Source organism: Citrus clementina, unplaced genomic scaffold, assembly GCF_000493195.1.
Source record: "Citrus clementina cultivar Clemenules unplaced genomic scaffold, Citrus_clementina_v1.0 scaffold_3, whole genome shotgun sequence".
NCBI classification, from domain to species: Eukaryota; Viridiplantae; Streptophyta; class Magnoliopsida; order Sapindales; family Rutaceae; genus Citrus; species Citrus x clementina.
Window position 1 is genome coordinate 16,119,257 of NW_006262339.1, and position 23,736 is coordinate 16,142,992.

The 23,736-nt window shown below is 32.5% G+C and overlaps 1 protein-coding gene across 1 annotated transcript; it reads right to left on the reverse strand.

Annotated features, from left to right (window-relative positions):
* Positions 1-22,063: 22,063 nt before the first annotated feature.
* LOC18050299 lies at positions 22,064-22,975 on the reverse strand. Its single transcript, XM_006441289.2, has one exon. It carries the CDS (start codon positions 22,973-22,975, stop codon positions 22,064-22,066), a length of 912 nt encoding a protein of 303 aa, XP_006441352.2.
* Positions 22,976-23,736: the final 761 nt, after the last annotated feature.

Below are 23,736 nucleotides of genomic sequence, written 5' to 3' on the forward strand. Positions count from 1 at the left end.
ATGGATATATTATAGAGGAAGTTTATGTGAAACAACCTCCTGGTTTTGAAAATGAAAAATTTCCAGATCATGTGTATAAGTTATCCAAGGCTTTGTATGGTTTAAAACAAGCACTTAGAGCTTGGTATGATAAGCTTAAAAATTTCTTGTTGGATAACGATTTTTCAATGGGAAAAGTTGACACAACTCTTTTTGTTAAGCATAAGAACCAAGACATACTTATTGTTCAAATTTATGTTGATGATATTATTTTTGGTTCTACTAATGAGTTATTGTGTAAAGATTTTTCATCATGTATGAGCCAAGAGTTTGAGATGAGTATGATGGGAGAGTTGAAGTACTTCCTTGGACTTCAAATCAAACAAAATAAGGAAGGAATTTTCACAAACCAAGCCAAGTACATGAAAGATCTACTCAAAAGATTTGGCTATGATAATGGAACGGCAAAAAGCACTCCTATGAGTACTACCATTAAGCTGGACAAAGATAAGAAAGGTAAGGAAGTTGATATCAAGACATATCGAGGTATGATCGGATCCTTACTCTACTTGACTGCTAGTAGGCCTGATATTATGTTTAGTGTTTGCTTGTGTGCTAGATTTCAATCTTGTCCTAAAGAGTCTCACATGCTTGCTGTCAAATGCATTTTTCGATATTTAATTGGCATTATTAATCTTGGCCTTTGGTATCTTAGAGGAACTTATATTGATTTAACTTGTTATTCGGATGCCGATTTTGCTGGGTATAAGGTTGATAGAAAAAGTACTAGTGGAACATGTCACTTCTTAGGCCATTCTCTTGTCTTTTGGTTTAGTAAGAAACAAAACTCGGTTGCGCTTTCAACCACCGAGGCAGAATATATTGCCGCAGGTAGTTGTTGTGCACAAATTCTATGGATGAAACAAACCCTTAGAGACTATGGTATTAAGCTTGATCAAATTCCTATCTTATGTGACAATACTAGTGCTATAAATCTTTCTAAGAATCCTATTCAATATTCTAGGACTAAGCATATAGAAATTAGACATCATTTCCTTAGAGATCATGTTCAAAAATGAGATGTCGTAATTAAATTTGTTTCCACTGAAAATCAACTTGCGGATATCTTTACAAAACCTCTTAGCGAAGAGCATTTTATAAAGATAAGACATGAGCTTGGAATGATGAATGTTGAATCTTAATTCATGTTTTACTACATGACTTGATATGGTTGTTATCATATGGTTTTATGCTTCATGAATTAGATAGCATGATATGCTTGTAAATTTATGATTTTATGATTTTGTGTTTCATGCATTAAATGGCTTATTGAAAAATTTTAAATCTCAAAATGATTTAAAATTAATCAATTTTTTAGGCCGGAAATAAATTGGTGTGTGTAGTACAAGTATAAGAGCTAGCAAATATTCCCTTTCCATTCATCCGGAAAAACATTTTTCCTTATTGATTTCTCTCGGGACAAATTCCAGATAACCGGATTTTCAATCCGCAAAACTGGATTGGCTTTGATTGCTCTTGGGACAACATTCGGATAACCGGATTTGCTAAGCTTCATCTCTGCCTCATAACCGGTCTACCGGTTCTTCAATCCGGAAAACCGAATTTGGAAGGGAACTCACTGCCTCACAACCGGTCTACCAGTTATCAAAACCGGAAAGCCGAATTCGAGTGCATGCTTGCTGGAACAAAACTAGATTTCCAGTTCAAGACAATCCAGAAAGTCAGATTTTTGGAAGCTCTCGAAACCGGCCAGTCGGTTAAGAAAACCGGCATCCGGATTTCAAATCTGGCAGACCGTTTTCGCTTGTTTGGTTTCTGTCCAATAACCGGCTTACCGATTAGGAAACCCGGCAAGCCGGATTCGTGAGCCTTTTGTGCTGTTCATCCTCTTCCTCATGCATTCGGCAATCCGGTTCTTCCTCTCTCTAAAAACCGTTTGCTTCTCTCTCATTTTTCACTCCAAAATCCACCATTTCTACTCGGTTTTGATGCAAATCAATCCATAAATATTGACCCCCATCCGTTCTTATAACTAAAATCACACTCAAAACTCATTTTCAACCTCCAAATCCCTAGATCCGAATTTCAACCTAGGTTTTGGGCCGATTTTTTCTCTCTCTAGATTTCTCACTCTCAAGCAGTTTTTTATCCAATTTGTTTCTCCAAATCACTTTCAATCTTCATCATCTTCATTCTCTTTGGTGTTTTTATCTTCAAATCCATCAAAATCAAAATGTCAAGCTCTCGGCCGGTTCGAAGAAAAGGCAAAGAACCGGTTCAACAAACCACCCGGCCAGGGGAAGCAAGGGGCACCTCAAATCAATCCACTTTTGAGTCCATTCATTTTCAGAACAAGCAACACTTGATCAAATGGTTTCAACAAAACTTTCGGACTCGTGAGGTACTCAACACTTTCTTTGTTTTACCGGATGTTATGCATACTCTCAAGATTAGTTATAGAAATATTTTTCAATTGTTGGAAGATGTTGGTTGGCTTAATGCACTTGTTATTGAGGAAAATGTATATCCTGACTTGGTGAAAGTATTTTACTCGAATATGGATTGTTCCACGGAGAAAGAGAATCGAGTAATCACCACAGTTGGAGGAGTTTTGATTGAATTTGATGATTTGGAGTTGAACTCCATCCTAGGATCTTCCAATGATGGACTGGACATTTTTTCTCCTAGGAAACCTCCTGATATTGATGACTATGTTCATGTTGATGCCGTTCGTAATATTTATCGGCGTAGTGATCTTTCTATTGAAGATTGTACCATTCATTTCCGTACTCAGTGTCTTTGTCTTCAAACTCGTTTTTTGCTTCGTATCATCCAGTCCATTGTACTTCCTAGATCAAGACATTTGGATGAGGTTTCTCACATGGATGTCGCCATGATTGACTGTATTCTTAGAGGTCGCCCGGTTAACTTGGGCTATTCCATCATCCGCACCATGTTGAGCATTCATGCCTTGATTATCCACTCTCTTCCTTATGGTCACTTCATTACCCGAATTCTTAAATTCTTTGAAGTGCCGATTCTGGAACCATCTTGTAGGCCGTCCAAGGGTATTGGGGATGAGGTTATTATTGGGTTAGGCTTTGAGTGGAAGGATGGCACTTGGGTCAAATACAACAATAACAAGTTTACCTTTCTAGCCCCAAGTGATGATCGGCCACTTAATGCTGTGATTCCAGCTGATTAGCTTCCAGTTTTCTCTCTCATTTCGAGGGCAGCATAGACGCCGAGTTTCTTCCACGGTTGCTTCAGCTCCTAGTGCATCTGCATCCGCTTCATCACCTCCACATCCTCCTACCTCTGAAGAGGTCACTCTTCAGCAGCTTATGGATGAAGTGCGGACACTCTCTGTGCGGCAGACTGAGTTTCAGCAGCAGCAGCAGCAGCTTATTTATGGACAGCGACTCCTCTTTGAGCACTTCGGCATTCCATATCCATTTCCACCTCCATCCTCACCACCTGAGTAGTATCTTATGCTTGTATTTGGACACACCTACATTTCATTTATTGCATTGTGTGTTCTTTTATTTTCAACTCTATGGATGGTTATTATGATTTTCGGTTTATGGTTTTGTTTTTGGATGATATGGATTTGTTGTGACTATTTATGTTGGATGTTTTGGATTTGTTTTGATTGATCATTATGGATTATATGGATTTTCTTATGCTTATGGATATTTTTTTACTAATGTGCTTATGTTGCGATTTTAATGATTGATAGGGGGAGCTTTTATTCTTTTTTATGATGAAGGGGGAGAATGATTTAATATGTGTTATGAAAATATGCATGTATCTATGGGGAGCATGTATGCAGGGGGAGTTTTTGTTAAACAATTTTCAAATCATTTTTTAACTTGCATTGATTAAGGGGGAGCTTTTTCATAACAAGATTAAAGTTTTTAATGTGTTTTGTCATCATCAAAAAGGGGGAGATTGTTAGCCTATATGGCTATAAATATTGATTTTGATAATAACAAACCACATGTATTTATTAAGTAAAGATTTATGAATTGTGCTTTTATAATAAGAAAATGATGTTATGGAATTAAAGCATTTTGGACTAAAATGAAAGTAATTTTAAAATCTTTGATAGTATTTTAAATTTCAGATTTGGACCTATTTGAAACTATTTAAATCTTTTTAGGTCATTCTATAATTTCACAAAATTTGGGCGAAATCATAATTTCAAAAAGTTTTGGGATTAACGAAGCATTACTTAGGAATTTTGAAATTGGACCTATTTGTAAAGTTTCATAACGTTTTGGGTCATACTACAGTTTTATAAATTTTTGGGGTCAAACTAAAAATTTAGGAAAAATTTCACTGTAGCAGGTTACTGTAGCAAGTGGCTTACCAGATATAAAAATTGAAAAATCGGATACGAGGCAGTAAGCATCCAGAACGCAAACGGCTTACCGGATTTCGTAACTGGCAAGCCAGATAGGCAAAATTCAAATTTTTGCCTTAACGGTAACATAAATTCGGCTTACCGGATTCCATAAACTGCAAATCGGATACGCCCAGAATGTGAGTAACGACTAGTTTTTGAGCCCAAACTATAAGAACTCAAATCCAACTCATTTTGAGTCTCTAAAACAAGCAAAAACAAAAAGTACACGTGATATCTTGAGCCTTCAAACTTGCGAAATACAAACATTGAATCTTTTCTTGTTCTTCATTTTTTAATATCTACTCATTAAGTGAGTTTCATTGTAACCTTCATTTATTCATCTCAATTGTAAGAGTTTGAGTGTGTGAAACACTTGAGTGAAGAGATTAGGAGATAATCTCTTTGTTGTAAAGGTTTATTGACACCTCGAAGTCAATTGTAATTGTTGAAGCCTTGGAAAGGCTTGGATAGTGAAATCCTCAAGCTTGGATCGCTTGGAGGCGTGGACGTAGGCGGGGATTGCCGAACCACGTAAAAATTCGTGTGTTTGTTTCTCTTCTCCCTTACTCTTTAATTATTGTGCTTTTCTTGAACTTATTGCTTTCAATTTTTATTAAGACATTGGATTGCTTGTTGTGTGGATTTGCTAGGATAATTTTTAAATTTTCAATTCACCCCCCCTCTTGGGTTGCACACTTATATTTCAGTATTTATACTAGAATAAGAGGTAGAGAAGATGGATTCGTGTTCAGAAGCTTGCATGTTTTAGGAATCTTAAAGGAATAAGGGAAAGTCTGAATTATAGTTCTCAAGATAGAAATGTATTTATAAACATATTCTTTACTTTCTTTGAGGAAGACTATATAAATGACTTATAACCTAAGAATAAGGTAAAACTAGAAAAATAAAAAGGAGATCAGATTGATGCTCAGCTTTCAACACCTGTTATAGAACATGAAGAATAACAACAACCAGCTGATCAACACAGGATTATCCCTTAATAACCATCACTTTTAGAACCTCGTCGTTGTGGGAGGGTAACTAGGTTACCAACAAGATACATGTTATTAGGAGAAACCTATACGGCTATCTTAGATGAACATGTACAAGATCCTACTAGCTACAATGAAGCTCTAATAGACAAAGATGTTGAATTTTGGAAAAAGGTCATGAATCAAGAAATAGAATCTATGTATTCTAATAAAGTCTGGGAACTTGTAGAGGCACCAAATGGATAAAACCTATAAGGTGCAAGTGCATCTACAAGAGAAAAAGAGAATTAGATGAAAGGGTGGAAACATTTAAAGTAAGATTAATAGCCAAATGGTTTACTAAAAAAGAGGGAATCGATTATGAGGAAACCTTTTGTCCGGTTGCTATGTCTTAAATCCATCAGGATTCTGTTCTCCATTGCTGCAGTGCTAGATTATGAAATTTGGCAAATGGATGTCAAGACTGCCTTTCTTAACGGGCATCTTGAAGAACACATCTACATGTAGCAACTAGATGGATTCATACAAAAATGTCAAGAACACATGGTATGTAAGTTGCAGAGATCCATTTATGGATTGAAGCAAGCATCCCAGTCATGGAACATCAGATTTGATCAAGCGATTAAATCATTTGGATTCATTCAGAACATTAATGAACCATGTGTGTACAAGAAAATTTAGAGAAAAATTGTAGCCTTCCTAGTTCTTTATGTAGATGATATTTTCCTGATTGGAAACGATATGGGAGTCTTGACTACAATAAAGAGTTGGTTAGCAAAATAATTTGATATGCAAGACCTGGAAAAGACAAGTTATATTCTTGGTATCAAATTACTACGAGACCAGAAGAATAAAACTTTAGCCTTGTTTCAAGTGGTCTATATCGACAAGATATTGGCTATATTTACAAGACTAGTTTATTACCATTCAGACATGGAATTGTATTCTCTGATGATCAATCACCTAAGGCATTTGAAGAGATAGAGAAAATGAGACGAGTTCCCTATGCAGAAGCTGTGGGAAGTCTCATGTATGCCATGCTTTGCACTAGTCCAGACATCTGTTTTGAGGTAAGGATGGTTAGCAGATATCAATCTAATCCTGGACCTGAACACTAGACTGCAGTCAAGTATATTAGAAAGTATCTAAAAAGAACTAAAAATTATATGCTTATGTATTCTGGTGATGAACTTATTCCAGTAGGTTATACTAATTCTGACTTTATGTTAGATTAAGATTCCAGAAAATCAACTTCCAACAATGTGTTTATGTTAAGAAGTGGAGCTATTAGTTGGAGGAGTGTAAAAATCTTATATCGCAGACTCCACAACTGAAGCTGAATATGTGGCTACATCTGAAGCTGCAAAAGAAGCTATATGGCTCCGCAAGTTCCTACAAAATCTTGAGGTGGTACTTGTTGTAACTGCACCCTTTAAACTATTTTGTCATTATGGTAGTGCGGTAGCTCAATCTAAGAAACCAATGAACAACAAGAAGCAAAACATATTGAGAGGAAGTATTATCTTATAAGGGAATAGTGTAAAAATGTTATAGGACAGTACCCCAAATGACATTAGATATTATATGGCACATTTTATTACAATGGCCATTAATGGGAAACCTTTATAACCTGCACTTAGAGCCCTATAGCATGTGCAATATGACAAATATGCTTTAAGAGCTAGTGGGGGATTGTTGAGATTATATGCTCTTTTAAAGTATATTAATTTATTTTCTGATTAATACAACATTTGAGATATTTTCAATTGCATAAATATATATTGAATAAGGTCCGTTTAATCATATTATATGTATTTATGTGATCATCATATGGATTCATAGAAGACATAAATACAAGTTATCTTATGATTAAATAAATATTAGTTCGCAATTGATAAATAGAGTTGGGCACTCTATTTATGTTTAGACTATAGTAAATTCATTGAATGATTTGTCTTAATCATATATGAATTTACTGATGTAGTTTGACTACATTGAGCTGGATCACATATGAGATTTAATTAACCTTGAAATGACTGTCAGACTTATTAAATCTCATAGGCATTGATTTTACTGTAATCTTAATCTTGAGTTAGTTATGATTTCATGATTGTAATTGTTATTCCATTTGATTTATCAATGGGCACGACACACACTTGTGGTCAAGATTACCCAGTATCTTGGTGGGAGCAATTATGAGTATTGGAGTTATAGATTAACAATATAGAATTTATACAACACGTCTTTTTATGGGTTTTTGGCACTTGATCGTAGAATTCTTTGGCCAGAGTGTGTCAACATATTTAATATGTTGAAAATGATCATTAGAGAAAACCAATAAGTATCCAGAAATAAGATGTAATTAAATCGATTGGACAATTGAGATATCAATTTAATTAATGATGTGGTACAAATAATTATGTAGTAAAGAAATCAATGTGGCATGAGTCGAATTATTATTCGAGTATACTATCCTAGATAGCATACAATTATGGAGGTCAATTCCAATCTTTTAGTGGAGTAAATTTAGAATTAAATAATTGGACTAGTTTAATTACAGGCCTAATTATTGTAGCCACTATGTATGTTCCCAAATGATTCTTAGGTTACCTCATTTAATTAACTGCACCACTACTGGATTAATAAGCAAGATAACTAGCTATTTAGGTTAAAAGCCTAAATATATTATTTAGTAGGAGACTCCATTAATATACTTGAGTGTAAGGGGCCTTGTGTTATTTTACAAGGTGGACCCCTATAACACAAGAATAAGTAACGTGACTTTTGTTTTAATTATTTTTTAATTTAAATCAAATTAGATTTAATAGAATTAAAAAATAAATAAATATGGAGCCTAGAATTTCCACTAAAAGGGAGATATAAAAAGGCTTATTTTCTGTAAAGAAAAAGATAGCAGCTACTTTATACAGATAAAAGAAAAAGAATTTTTCTTTCTAATTTTGAGAGAAAATTTTTTCTCTTGCTAGTTGCTTTTAACGGTGATAAAGGCGTGCACACGTCAAGTACAGATCAAATATGAGTCATAACCTGAAAGATTATTTGGTGATGGATCGTGATCTGGGAGCCTAAATCACTTTAGCGGAAAAAGCAAAGATTGTTCATCTTCTCAGATTTTCAAGGTACGATTTATAGATTACGAATTTTTATATATTATATGAGTTTGATTCTAAAAGGTTTTTTAAAAAAAACTGATTTTTCTCCTACATGTATGTATGGATGTATGAAGTTGAATATATGACTAAATCATCCAAAATTTTGTAAAAAAAAACATATTTAGAAAATTGGAGTTGCATAGAAGAAACTAAAAAATTACAAAAGAACGTTTTTTAATTTAAGTATTTCTTAATAGAAAATGGGTTTTAAAAGGAAACAATAATGTTGCTCGATCTAGTCCCACTCTAAGCTTTTAGGAAGGTGTAGAAACCCTCCTGAGATTTGCCCAACACAAGTTTGAGAGGCAAGAGGCCCAATGTGAAAGTCATAGATCCAGAAACACTGTTGAAGGGAAAACATTACATGAACTGTATATTTGAGTAATAATAGAAATTTCAATATTTAAGTTTCAATTAATGATATATTTATTTATTTGATAATAAAATAGAGTAATAAATAATTTTATATTTATCATAAAAAAATAAGTAACATATAACATTCGAATTCGGGTTAAGACTCAAACCATATTTACAAATTTAGAGTTGAGTGGAAGAAGCTGAAAAATTTACAATAATATTCTTAAAATTTAAGTACTTCTTGATAAAAAAAAAAAAATGGGGTTTAAAGAAACTATAAGGATGCTTTACTCCCACTCTAACCTTTTTGGGAGGTGTAGAAACCCCATATGAGGTTTAGCCTAGTATAAGCTCGAGAGGTAAGAGGCCTACTGTGTATAGGTTCAAAAATATTGTTGAAGGGAGAACATCACATTAACTATATATTTCATAAGTAACGTTAGAAATTTCAATATTTGATTCTTGAAATATTCATTTATTTGATGATAGAATAAAATGATAAGTAATTTTACATTTATCATTAAATAAATGAATATTACATAATATTAGAACTTAAGTGAAGACTCAAATGGTGAGACCCTAAGCATTATTCATATTTCATTATCAATCAATGACCAATGTTTTAGGTAAGTGCAAACAATTAAAAAATAATTTCCAATCAATACATATATTAACTAAACGACGCTGAGATGCAATGAATAGCTTATATGAAATGATTTTAACTTTTAAGAACATTCCCTTTTTCTTTTTTTCTTTTTCTTTTTAATTTAAGGGGGATACTTCACTATTTAACGAATAAAAATTTTGCATTATGTTATCATTAATCTTAGAAAGCATTTTTGAGCATGTGAAAGGTATTTTTCAAATAATCAATTCCAATAGAAAAAGAGTATCATTTATTTAAGTGGTCGGAAAAATTTAAAATTTAAACTAATAACATGGAATCAATGCCTTTTCTGGAGGCATTCTTTTATGGAGGAAGGTTCCCTCTAAGTGGAGTTAATAAAGAGTCGGTTGTGATTAGATCATAGTTTAATATATCCAAGTCTTACAAAACCACCATTCCATAGTGGTTGCCTTGAAATAGTAGCTTGGGTTCATTACGAGAAGCATAACCATAAATTAGGCCAAGCCTCTAGGCTCAGAGATATTCTTAGGCGTTAGCAATTTTAAAATTTAAAAGAGAATACTGAAAAACGAGGGGAAATAGTAATACTAACTTCTATTTGATGTACTACTGTAGAAGATAGAATCTGTCAAACTTTTCCTTTTTTTTTTTAATTATATGAGACTATTGCTTAGATTACAATTCATATTACATGAGAGTATAACTGATATTTATAAATCAGACTATTACTGAGACCAACTTACATCAATGCTAATGGATTTTAACCCTCACAAATATTCGAGGGATGTCCACTCCTCACTCATGGGTAAAGAAGAGGTCTGCCTTCACTCAATTTTTAATTGAGGAAGGAAATACCCCCACAATGTTTTTGTGGGGGTTCAAACTGCTGCCCTCCAACAGCCCTGACCACTTAGCCTTTGGCCGAGTGGCTCAGTCAAACTTTTCCTTTAACTTTCTAAATCTCGCTTTATTGTCATTCTTTCACTAACATTGAATAAGAAAGTCTGTTTTTAGCATCCCTAAAATCAAATACAACTAAAATTACTTTTGCTTAGAATATTTATACATTCTATTTAGATCCTTAATCCCCATACCTCACGTTCCCAAGTTTGAGGCGTGACTGAAACTTTAATTTAAACTTTTATATAAATTCTAAGTCACTGGTTTATAAATTTAAGCCTTGTTTGGTAATAAGATGTTGTGATTTTTAAGGTATAATTGTTGTGCGATAAAATTTATATTTATGAAAGAAAAGCTAAAAACTGTATGATAAATAATAATTTTTCTTTGGTTTTTTAATATATACATTTAATAAGGATTTCTTTATGATGCTATTAAAAAAATTACAGTATCAACAACGGGATTATTATGAACTATTTGATTTAAAATGAAACACATTTACACTTGGTTTATCTTTAATGGACAGTTACCAATTACCCAAGTTACTGGTAATTCCTTAAATTTTAATTTACTTTATGTCTAACTTATATCATAATATTACAAATACTTTTTTTTATACATAAGTAATGAATAATTATTTTTAATCACTATTTTAATATAAAAGATAAAAAAATACAAAAAAATACAAAAAAAATACAATTTGACCTTTTTTAGCAAGGGGATATATAGTAAACAAAATCATTATAAAATTATTCCATAAGTCTTCAAATTAAATCTTTTCTTTTGAAAAAAGACTTTAAATTAGATGCATTTTATATACATTGTTTAGATGTACCATTTCATTTTGTTGTTTACAATACTATTTTTGAAAATGTAAACTATTAATATGTAAATTTTATATGAATTATACAGTTCAAAAAAATCTCATCAACTTATAATAAATGGTTTGTGAATTGAATCAGAAAGTAGTTAATATTGCCATAAATAGATAGTTTTTATTGTTAGTTATTCTGATAATGTTAGACATAGCATATGGTGAATGATGCAACATAAAACAATAAAATATGATGAAAATTATAAAATCACATACAACAAAAATTACAGAGTTATGCAATGATAAATATATTTAGAAAATTATGTAATTATCCATTAAAAAGATCGAAAATTTTTAAAATCCTTATTGAGATTTGATAAGAATAAAAAAATGATAAAAACAAAACGATTGATTTTGTTGTCTTTATTAATCAATATAAAGATTAGCTGTCATTCAATGTAAAAATGGCTTTAATATTTTATTAATCGATCTAATTCCCAAATGCTATATCAATTGTATCATTTCTATTTTTATTTACTCATTAATTATAGATTTTTTTTAAAGAATTCACTAATTATATAATTTCAACATTTGTGCTTATTAAAATGGATTTCATGAGTTTATGTTTTTCACCAATTACAAGTGACTTATAGGAAAGAACTTATATAATGTAATTTTTATACCGTTTATAAATAAATAGTATAATTCATTATATTTTGTACATATAAAGCATTAACTAATCAGATTTTTATGGCCTTTGATTGTTATGTTTGAATTATTTTCTTCTTCTTTCTAAGTTATAAATCTCTCTCTATCATATTTAACTCCTATGATTTCTTAAATTCAAATCCTTTATTAAATCTAAATTTTTTAACCGGTAAACAGTTACATACAAAATAAACATTTTAATTTTTTTTTATTTTATCTTATTTAATTATTATTAATAGTAGATTTCATCTTATGATCCACATTAATCTTAGTATAATGTTGCAATTTTTAAACAGAATCATAGATAGAGGGACTCATTTAATAATAATTTAAAACATGGATGAAATAAAAAAGACAAATAAAGCAGTAGTTAGGTTGTGGTGCTAAAGCCCAGCTGGCTTAGCAGATCAATTGGCTAATTTAGGACCGACTCGTAGTACTTTTTGGAAGTGGGTTTGGCCCATTCCTGATTTCGATGAATTTCCACCAAATTCTTGGGGCCTTATCCATTTACAACTTTTTGTAATTGTTGACAGTTAACCCGCCCTTGACTTTTATTTTTCTCTACTAATAAGGGTTCGCAGCTTGTATATGTATGTATGTATATATATATATATATATATATATATATAATGTATAAAAGAAAGATTTTTACCCTTTTTTTCTTTTTTTTTTCCTTTGACAAATGCACTTTGCCTCCAAGATTAGTTATGAGTTAAAATTGCACCATGAATTAGGTTGGCAAAATTTAGATTTAGATTCGGATGTAGGTGCATCCGCATCTAGATCCATATGGCTATTTTTGCACTTGTATCCATGAACAAGTGAATTTTCTAAATATTTGAATTTGCATATTGTCAATTTCTTTTTAAATTCACATTTAATAAGTATACATAAAAATTTACAGTATTGTTGTAAATACACTACAATAATTAAGGCCTTTAGTAACAAGTTTTTTAGCAACAAAGTTGTTTTTGTTAGCAACTAAAACAATATTTCATTGCCAAATATTTAAGAAAAAATTAATATATTATTAGCATTTTTAGTGATGAATATTTTGTAGCCAAAGACATACATTAGCGCTGAATTAACTTTATGTTGCCAAATTATTTAGCGCCAAACTAAAAATGTTGGCGCCAAAACGTTTAGTGATGGAACCTTCTTTGCCAAATAATTTCACTGCGAAAGAGTGATCAATGATGACAAAAAATAATTTGTTGCCAAATCTATATCGCTAAAAATTTGAATTTAAAGATTTAAGTTTTTGACTTTTTGTGACAAAATTTAAATTTCGTTGCTAAATGTGTATTTGCAGTGACATATTCTAATTTTGTCCAAAAAAGTCAAATATTAAAGACTTAACGCAAAAGTTCATCAGTAGATGTGTATTTTTTAGAGGCAAGAGATTTTCCACCAAATTAAGTTTTAGTGACAAAGTTTCAATTTTGTTGATAAAAACTCTAGCTCTCTATTTATATCCCATTTACTTAATTTCTTTCACTCCTTCATTCTTTCATTATCTAACTTTTATTCTTAATTCTCTCATCTATAAGTTTCTTTAACTTTCATCCTCTCATCAGTAATGTACAATTCTCATTCTCTGATTCTCTAATTTGATTGCTATCTTCTTATCTCTTCTACTTTTCTCCAATATGGTGTAATTTTTTTATTTATCTTTTTTTATTATAATCTTACATGATTATTATATTTAGAAGTTAAGTAATTATTGTTTGTGTTTGTTTGTAAGAAATATTGAAATTCAGTTATACCAGGAAATGAAGAAAATCAAGAAAGTTATATTCATTTATAATTTCAAAAGAAATAGCTATTACATTTTGTAATTATTTTTTGTATTTGTCATTAGTAGTAACATTTCTTTTAAATTAATTAATTCTCTTTTTTTCATAATGGTGTTGATTATCACTATTTTTAATTTTAAAGATTGTGAGATAATAATGTTGTTGAAAAAAATTATTTCTACCTAATTATTTTGATGTAAAATTATTTATTTATTTTTCTTCACAACAAAATAATTTGTTTGTGAAAAACCATTTATTGTAAGAGCAATAAAAGAGTTTGTTTTGCAAAATAATTTCTTAAACAAGTTGGATGCTCTTTTACCATGAATCTATAACTTTTGTTTTGTTATTGAATATAGGGCGTATATTTTTGTTGCAACAATCTAAGGCAACATAATTTGTCATTTCAACAAAGAATTGTTTGATAAGCCTAGAAGATCAATGGGATTCTCTAAGAAGAGTCTAAGTTTTTAGCTTAAAATTGACCAAGTCCAAGCAAAGAAAGCAAGCTTGAGTTTGACCAGGCTAAGCAAATAGACTTTTATTTTTTATTTCTGCATTTGTTTTGAACTTCTGTTGCACCTTCAGATTTGTTAGTTCTCATTTCCCTGAGTTTAAGCTAATTTGTTAAGCTTACCATTATTTATTGCATCATTGGCAGTGAATAAGGCAAGTAAGTTATCTCACAAACATTTGAGGTTTGTTTTTCACTATAAGAAAGCAACTATTTATCTACAATTACTCTTGATTCTAATTAAGATCTATCATTGTTATTAGAGCAGGGGTTGTCATGGAAACTAACAGAAAGAATTGAAATGTTAAAATATGGATTAGGTGGAGTACATGATAAGATGCAGTGGTTAGAGAGTGAAGTGGGTGATCATCTGCAACTTCTAGAGGAGACTTTGAAAGCTTTGTCTATGGTGAGGGTTTGCTATTTCCCATGCTTTTCAACGAGGGAATCCTTCTCAAAGGTAGCATGAAGAATTAGACAGCGGTCGCCTAAACATCTTTCCATTGAAAAAAAAGTTAGAATTTCCTCGACATGCTGGAGACGACCCAACATAATGGTTTAATCACACATCTTAATTCTTCAAGATACAAAGAACTTCCAAACACTAGAAAGTTAGTTGGACTTATTTCCTTTGATTTAGAAGGAGAGGCAAATCAATGGTGACAATGGTTGAATAGGACGTATAATAAGGAGAATCAATAAGTGACTTGGCATATGTTTATTAACGAGTTATGGTCTTGATTCGAACCAACTGATTGTAAAGATTTCAATGAAGCTCTCTCCAGAGTTAAATAGAGTGGATCCTTTCATGAATACTAAGAAGAATTTGAGAAATTGGGTATTTAAGTTTAGGGATGGACGTAGAAGGCTCTTATTGGCACCTTTATAGGGGATTGAAAACTGAGATTACTAAAGAAATTCGGATGTTCGAGCCCAAGACATTGAAAAAGATAATTAGTTTAATGCAGATGAATGATGAACAGGTTGCAAGACAAAGGAGGTTCATATAAACACTAATATAGAATCGAGGCATCTACCTTTACTATTCTAGTAAGTCAGAATACCACGAGATTAAGTTGGGTTGAAATACAAAAGAAAGAGCACCAAGGCTTTGTTTGAATTGTAACAAAAGGTTTTCTCTAGGTAATAAGAGCCAGGGACCTCACTTCTCCTTCTGGAGTATCAAAGCTGCAATCAAACTAAAGAATACGTGGTAGAGGATGACGAATTAAAGCTAAAAGATACTATAAGGGATTAAATCGAACCAGAAATCTCAATGCATGGGCTAAAAGATTGGACGACACTACAGACCATGCGAGCAACAATTACCATTGGATCACAACAAGTGATAGCATTGATCGATATATAATGGATTCACTCATAATTTCTTAAATGAGAAAGTAGCCAATTTATTTTGATTTTCAGTGACATCAACATAATTATTTGATACTAGTGATTTTGCTAGGATTTTCTTTTTTACTCTCCCTTTATTCTCTTCTCTAGTAGGTCTTATTATGTTGTTCGACACCTAATGGCTAGAGGTGCTAGGCCTCGTGGTTTGTAATTAGAAATAATTGATCATGGGCTTTCATTGGGATAATCAAGTAAGAAGATTGCAATGAATTCATCAACCCATTCAAACTACCTTATTGAAGTCAGTTGCAAAGGAGATGAATCAAGGCAAATGGCTGCTTATCATTTATTTATAAGCTATGGAGGAATTCACTTAGGCAGACACCGATCATCACATCAATCGATACCTTTAAAGGACATTGACCATCACATTGCTCTCAAACAAAGTACTCAACCTATATATGCTCGGCCCTATAGATATGCATATTTTCAAAAAGTCGAGATTGAAAACAAGTTCAGAAGATGCTTAATATGGGAGTCATTTGATTGACACCAGCTCATTCTCATCTCCAGTGCTGTTAGCGAAAAAAAAAGTTTGGCACATGATTATTCCGTATTAACAATTGAGTACTAAATGTAGCCACCATCAAGGATAGATTTCCTATCCCTATGGTGGATAATATGCTAGATGAGTTAGATTCGCAAGTAGGATATCGCCAATTATGAGTACGTGCTCCTGACATTCCAAAGATCACATTTTAGACGCACAATGGCCACTTTTAATAGTTAGTTATGCTTTATGGGTTATGTAATACCACCTCTATCTTCCAAGCCATTATGAATTTCATTTTTTTTGCAAGTTCATATTAGTCTTCTTTGATGATATTCTAGTTTACAATCTTATATGGGAATTATATATAGAATATATACAAAAACATTAAATATTTTGAGACAACATAAAGTTCTCATTAAAACAAGCAAATGTGATTTTGGTAAACAGGAACTGGAGTATTTGAGCCATATTATGATGGATCAAGGTGTGAAGGTGGACAATAAAAATTGAGGCCATCGTAGCTTGGCCAAAGCCTACTACCATTATAAAATTATCTGGATTTTTAAGCTTGATCGGCTGCTATAAGAAATTTGATTGCAACTATAGGATTTTGGCTCGCCCTCTTACTAGTTTTTTAAAAAAAAGGCTTAACGTGGACTGGAGTAGCAGAAGCATTCAAAAGGCTCAAGCACACCATGACAGCTACTCTAATGTTAGCCATGCCAAATTCCAATGAAACTTTCATTATTGAAACTAATGCTTCAGTTGTCAATTTATGTAAGGAAATGCTAGCAATTGTAGAAGCAATTTAGACATGGTGACCATATCTTCTGGGTAGAAATTTTTTATCAAGAGAGCCTTAACTTCTTTTTAGATCCACATATGGCAACTCCCAAGCAACAAATATGGATAGCAAAGCTCTTGGGCCACATCTACAAAATTCTTTAACAACCAGGACATGAAGATTTAGCTGCAGATGCCTTCTCTCGCCACCCTAACAGTCCTCTCCTTAATGCTTTATTTGTCTCGTAGGTTATTCTCTGGGATGATGTATGAAAAGTATCATAAGATGATTATTTTATGCAGTAAGCTGCCAGACAATAACACGTTGCAAAGGCCTTATATGAAGCACAATGTCCTTTGTTTTTACAAATAGAGAGTGGTTGTTCCCTATACCATCCACAGCTAGCTGCTAAAAGAATTTCATGATAACAAAATGACAGGGCATTTTGGAGTATTGAGGACATTCAAAAGATTAACTCATCAATTTTGTCAGCCATCCATGTACCATTCCATCCAAGAATATATCAAGCAATGTGAAGTTTGCTAGAAAACCAAAACTGAAGCTTTAGCACTACTGGGATTAATTCAACCACTTCACATGCCATGTCAAGTTTAGGATGATATCACTTTAGATTTTATTGAAGGCTTACTATCCTCTCACGGCAAGGATAGTCTCTTGGTGGATGTAGTTAGATTCAATAAGTATGCTCATTTTATTGCTCTATCTCATCTATTCTCGATAAAAATTATACCTAAAAGATTTATAGAATACGTCGTCAAACTCCATGGCATGTTGAAATCCATCATTAATGACCGTGACCCCATTTTCATCATAAAATTCTGGCAAGAGTAATTTACTATGTTCGAAACCCAGTTGAAAATGAGTTCAGCCTACGACCTGTAGATTAACAGCTAAATTGAAGTCGTGAACTACTACATTGAGCATTATCTACGATGTTTTGTTCATTAATCCCTATAAAAATGGTATAATTATTTACCTTGGGCAGAATTCTGGTATAATACCACCTATCATAGCTCAATAAGAATGATACCCCTGTAAGCTTTATATAGGAGGCTTCCTCTTTTTATTCCACTTTATTCTGCTCGGTTATATTGGATTGACAAATTCAATTAAATCCTCTTAAACCGGGATGAATTGCTTGAGCACCTGAAGAAAAATTTAGAAACAACAGCTAATAGAGTGAAGCAAAATGCAGACAAAAAGTGAAGAGATGTGGAGTTTCAAGCAAGTGATATGGTACTCTCAAGCTGCATCTTTATCTCGAAGAAATAGCTTTCAAGTGAGCTCATCAAAGACTTACTAGCAAGGTCTATGACCTTTATCCAATTGAGAAAAAGATCAGAAATGTTGCTTTCCAGCTTCAATTACTGATAGGCACAAGTATCTGGCTTGTTTTCTATGTCTCTCTTTTGAAGAAATATGTTGGAGGCCCTCCACAAGACAAATTGGAGCTGCCATTTGCTGGGGAAGGTTTAATCAGAGTGGAATAGAAGATAATATTAGATATGTGCTAAATCAAACAAGGTGAGCAATTTGTTGAAGAAATCCTAGTAAATTAGAAGCATTTGCCTATTGAAGATGTGTTACATGGGAAGGTACGGAGCTACTGCACAATCAATTTCCTACAGTAGACCTTAAGAACAATGATCTACTTTGAGGGGGGAGTATTGATAGGCCTAGAAGATCAATGAGAGTCCTCAAGAAGAATCCTCAGTTTTTAGCTTTAGTTTGATCAAGTCCAAGCAAAGAAATCAAGCTTGAGTTTGACCAAGTCCAAATAAAGAGAATTCTACTTTTATTTCTACATTTGTTTTGAATTTTTGCTGCGCATTTAGATTTGTTACATCTCATTTCCTTGAGTTTTGGCTATAACTCTATTTGTTTGAGCATTGGCAATGAATAAGGCAAGCAAGTTATCTTACAATCATTTGAGATTTGTCTTTTACCATAAGAAAGTAACTATTTATCTACAATTACTTTTGCTTATGATAAGAGGCCTATTACTATTGTTGTTGCAAAAGATCATAATTGTTGTGAGGGTAAAATCGAAAGTCCACCCTTCAAATTAATTTTAATGAAAATTCTCTTTATTTTGTCTCTTTTTTATTTCGTCCTTTTGTTTTCTTTTCTTATGCTCTTTATTTCTTCTCGTTTCTCCATTTGTTTTTCTTCTTCTTCTCGTTCATATGCTCCATTTATTTTTTTTCTTCTTCTTCACCATTTCTTCTTAATATTGATATTACCAAACGAAGAACATCAACTATCGAGATTGCCACCATGCCACTCTGGAGCATCAATTGCTTCCTTTCTACTTTCTTTTGCCGCCACCTCTTAGCTCCTTTTAGGTTTAGTATTATGCGTTTAGGGTTTCACTAGTTATTTGAGCTTTGAATTATAATTTAGGTGTTCGTATTTTGAAACTCTAAATCAAGTAGTCAAAATCAAATGTGTCAATTAATCATTCATAGGTTAATTTTGCATATTGGATTGAAGAGTATGGTGGTGGATAAGGATTTTGTGGTGATGAAAATGGTTGTGGAAGGGGCTAAGTTTAATTGTGATTCAAATTGCATTGAATGTGTTGTGGGTTTTTAAAATTTTTTATTTTATTTATTATTAGTTTTCTCTTGATTTCTTTGTGAATAACAATATCTTCCTCTGTTAATTTTTTTTTTATAGTTATATATTTTATAAGTTGATAAGGTTTTTCTAGGGGAAAAAATAATAGACAGCTAAAAGCTGAACTTGCCAGGATTGATGCAGACAAACAACAACATAATTCGTCTTCTGTGACATCTCTGGAGGGATTGATCTTTAGGCCTGTAAGAAAGAGGTGATCTGGATGAAAACTTGGAAATCCGGATGTCTGGGTGCGATCTGAAGAATCCTCTGTCCATCAGTGGGTATTCATGTATCAAGAATTTTTTTGTTGCAATTAAAATAAAATCCGTACTTTGAGAAAAAAAAATTAGATCAATAGCTAAGCTCATATTTAAACAAATTAAATGAGTTTAAAATTTGTTTAAAAAAAATTGGCATGTGCTTTATAATTAACTTATTCATATTAGGGCATTAACGTAAATATAGAATGTTGGATTGGGTTTTTTGTAATTTTACTTATTTGAATACAAATAAAGGGGCATTTTTGTCGTCCAATCAAAAGTCAGACAGAGCCGTTATAACTTAGAAATAACTAAAAAAACTTACAGAACTGGAGTGCGGTATAACGAGTCAATTTTACTGAGTGTGCAGTGCAAAATGTCAAATTATTTGATGGTCGGCAAAAATTACCCATTGTTGTGCTGATAACACATTAGACATGTTTAAAAAGTAAAAAAAAATAAACACTTCCACTTAAATAAAAAAAAAAGAAATCTAAGAAAAATAAAGAAATCAACTTGGTTGCTTTTGTTTGTAATCTATGGCTAAAACGAAAAAAAAAAAGAATTCTTTAATTTATAATAATAATGTAAAAATTAATTAAGTAATTTTAGATGAGCAGTGACCTTATGAAAAAAAATATAAAAACCAATATTAACTCAAGATGTTGCTAGATCCACTGGAAGAAGAAGAAGAGAAGCTTGCTTCAGAAATAGAAGACGTTCGTAAAATGCATGAGCACTGAGTAGCGACGCGTGAGCAGACGGTGAGATGGCTGTGGTGGTGGAGGAGCCTATGATTAGCTGCCGTTAAGGGATTTTGGGGTAGGATTTGGGCATTTGGTGCGGCTGCAGCAGGTATGTTTTTAGCTTAGGATTAGGTTAGACAAAAACTTAGAGTTTTGGGAATTCTTTGGGCGCGATTCGTGATTTATTTATTTTTTTAAAAATTAGTATGTAATTCAAAAACTGGAGTTGAATTCTTAGTTATTTGGAGTATTTTAATGTGCTTTGATATAATATTTAAAAATCATTTTCAAATATAAAATCTGTAAAAGTATGTTTGATATAATATCTAAAAATAATAAAAATAAGGATATATGTTAAAATATGATTCAGATTCTATTAATAGAAACATGCAAAAGGACTTTTAATTGTTTTCAAATTTTGAACTCAAAGTTAGGATATATAATATTCAAAAATAATTTTTGGATATTCTTATTTTTAAAAGCAAACAAACTGCATCCAAAACATATATCAAGCGGACCCTAATTTAGCTTATATATTTATGATTTTTTATATTTATTTATAAAAAATAATACAAATCCAGATATCCGACTTTTGGATGAGTTTGCATCCACATCCGGATCCATGTGGATCTTGATTTTTTTACCTTTAAATTTTTATTTTTATTTTGTGATTAAGAATTTCCCAAATCTAATTTTTCAGATATTTGCGCATACAGGCTGGATTCAGATTTATTTTCCATCCCTATCATGTATCATACGTTATATATTAAACGTATTATAGTCCTATAGTTATTATCTACAGAAACTAATAATCAAAATCGCTGGCACTGTGGTAAACCTTTTATTCGTTGCCAAGTGTTTCTTTTATGAGGACCCTGTGTTGCATGTCTAATAGAGATGCGAAAAGAAGATGTATATGCTTTAACCACAAGAAAAAATGAATTTTTTTGTATAGTGTCCAATTATTCTGTGACTAAAAGAAACTTATACACCTATCACATTATTCTGCGATTAAATGGATATTTTAGTCACGCAATTTCATAATGTCTTTGCATGTAGAATTCAATATTATCAGGCTTACACTAAATTAAAATATGTGTTAATCTAGATTGGAATAAGATACATATTTATAATAATAATACCTCCAGATATATCATAGATAAAAATTTTATGCATATGGTTTAATTGAAGTCAACTTTTGACAAGTTCAACCGTTTAGACAAAGATGCGATGAGCCATGTGCTTTAGCCCCGTCAAGAACCAAAAAGGAAAAAGATTTTCCAAACGAATTTTGTTAAACATCAATTAAAACATAGCAATAACCAAATATATAAACACAAGCAAAAAAGATAATATGTTTATTCTTACTTGATAAATTTTGGGTTTCTTCATATATCAGAGTGAAAATATTCATGAAACCGTCCCCATTTTCTAATTTTGTGTCCCAGAGTCACCAAAGATCCCATTCACAGACAGATCCCCGCCACTATCGTTAGCGGGATCACAGTTGTTCCCCCCATCGTTAATCAAACTCTGCACAATGCTTTGACCAAACTGCTCAGCTGCACCTTGAACAAGCCCTTGAACCAAGGCATCCATTAAAGGATTAACTGTCCCAGCAGCAGCAGCAGCAGCAGGCGCCGGCGCCTGATTATAACTATTATTCTGCAATGGCAAGGCCCCCATACTTTGTCTCTGAGAAAAAAACTGATTATTATTCATCCCAATTGCATTTTGTCTATTCCCATGTTGCATCTGATTTATTGCTCCTGGATTCAATGAATATTGATGTTGAGTATGAATCGGCTGAGCCAGCAAATTCGCTGCACAATCTAAATGGGCATCAAATTCGCACAAGCTACAGCGATACAGCCAATGAGCTGACCCAACTTTCTTACAAATGTCACAAGAAAAGCCTTCGGTATAATAAGGAGGATCAAAGGTGAGCTGAAGCTGATGAGGATGAGATTGATGTATAAGCGTTAGCGGCTTTGTAGCACAGAGGATATGCAAATCAAAATCACAGTGAGTGCAGTGGTAGCTGAAGCCGTGACCCTGGCGGCCGCAGCCGTCGCAGTTGAATATGCCGGCGGGATAGATGGGTGTTGGGACGAGGGAGAGAGAGTGAGCAGGGTGAGATGGGTGGGTGATGAGTTGGGGCATCTGGGTGCACGACACGTGTAAGGTGAAGTTACAGGGTTTGCATGTGTACATCAATCCGGAGGGTTGAAGCTTGCAAGCTGAACATGAGGTCATCGTATTTAGGGTTTGAGGGTTTGATAGCTCTAAGAGATGAAGGTGACTGAAGTGCTGGATATGTGGATCATGGCCAAGTCTTCCCATTTTCGATCTTCCTTTTGCTTTCTCTTCAATTGGAACGAGAATAATGAAGGAAGAGAAATTTAAGCGAAAATGACGCAAGTTGACTTTTCTGGGGAGGGCAGTAGCTTGTCAACTGCTTAAGCGGTTTGCTTTGCCGTACATTGTATTGATTTGACCTCAAAAAACCTAACCTCTTTTTATCCGTTGACATTACAAACTCAGTGGAGCTCTCAACACTCTATAAAATTAGTAGCAGCCTCCAAAATTAGTATCTCAAAAAATTAATTATATCATAGATTAGGATTTTAAAACAGTAGGTTTCATAATTTGGAGGTGTAAAAGGCATTGTAGTCTACTTTAATTTCCTCTAACAATAGAACTATCATAAAAAAAAGAGGTTTTATAGGATATTACAGGGGCATGAAAAACATTATTCTTCAATTATTTATTGGGTTGCCTTATTTGGACCCTGAAATTACGCTCCAAACCAATTACTAACTAAACCCAATACTAAAATTTTAAAATTTAAACTACTAATAAACCTACCAAAATACCTATTTAACCTTGCTAAATTAGATTATTGTTATAATAGGGAAGTTTTTACTAAACAAAGCAATCAAATTAATATACATACCCATTAATGAAATGTTCAATTTGATTTAATTGGTTATATCAAATTTGTTTAGAAGAACAATATTGTACACAATAGATGTGTGCGGTTAATTTTTCTTTTACATTTAAATAAATATATATTTTTTTCTAGGTGGAGTTATGTGTACTCT

Bases quoted from the DNA above. Each gene is read 5' to 3' on its own strand.
- LOC18050299 (XM_006441289.2), bottom strand. From the start codon at position 22,975: ATGGGAAGACTTGGCCATGATCCACATATCCAGCACTTCAGTCACCTT.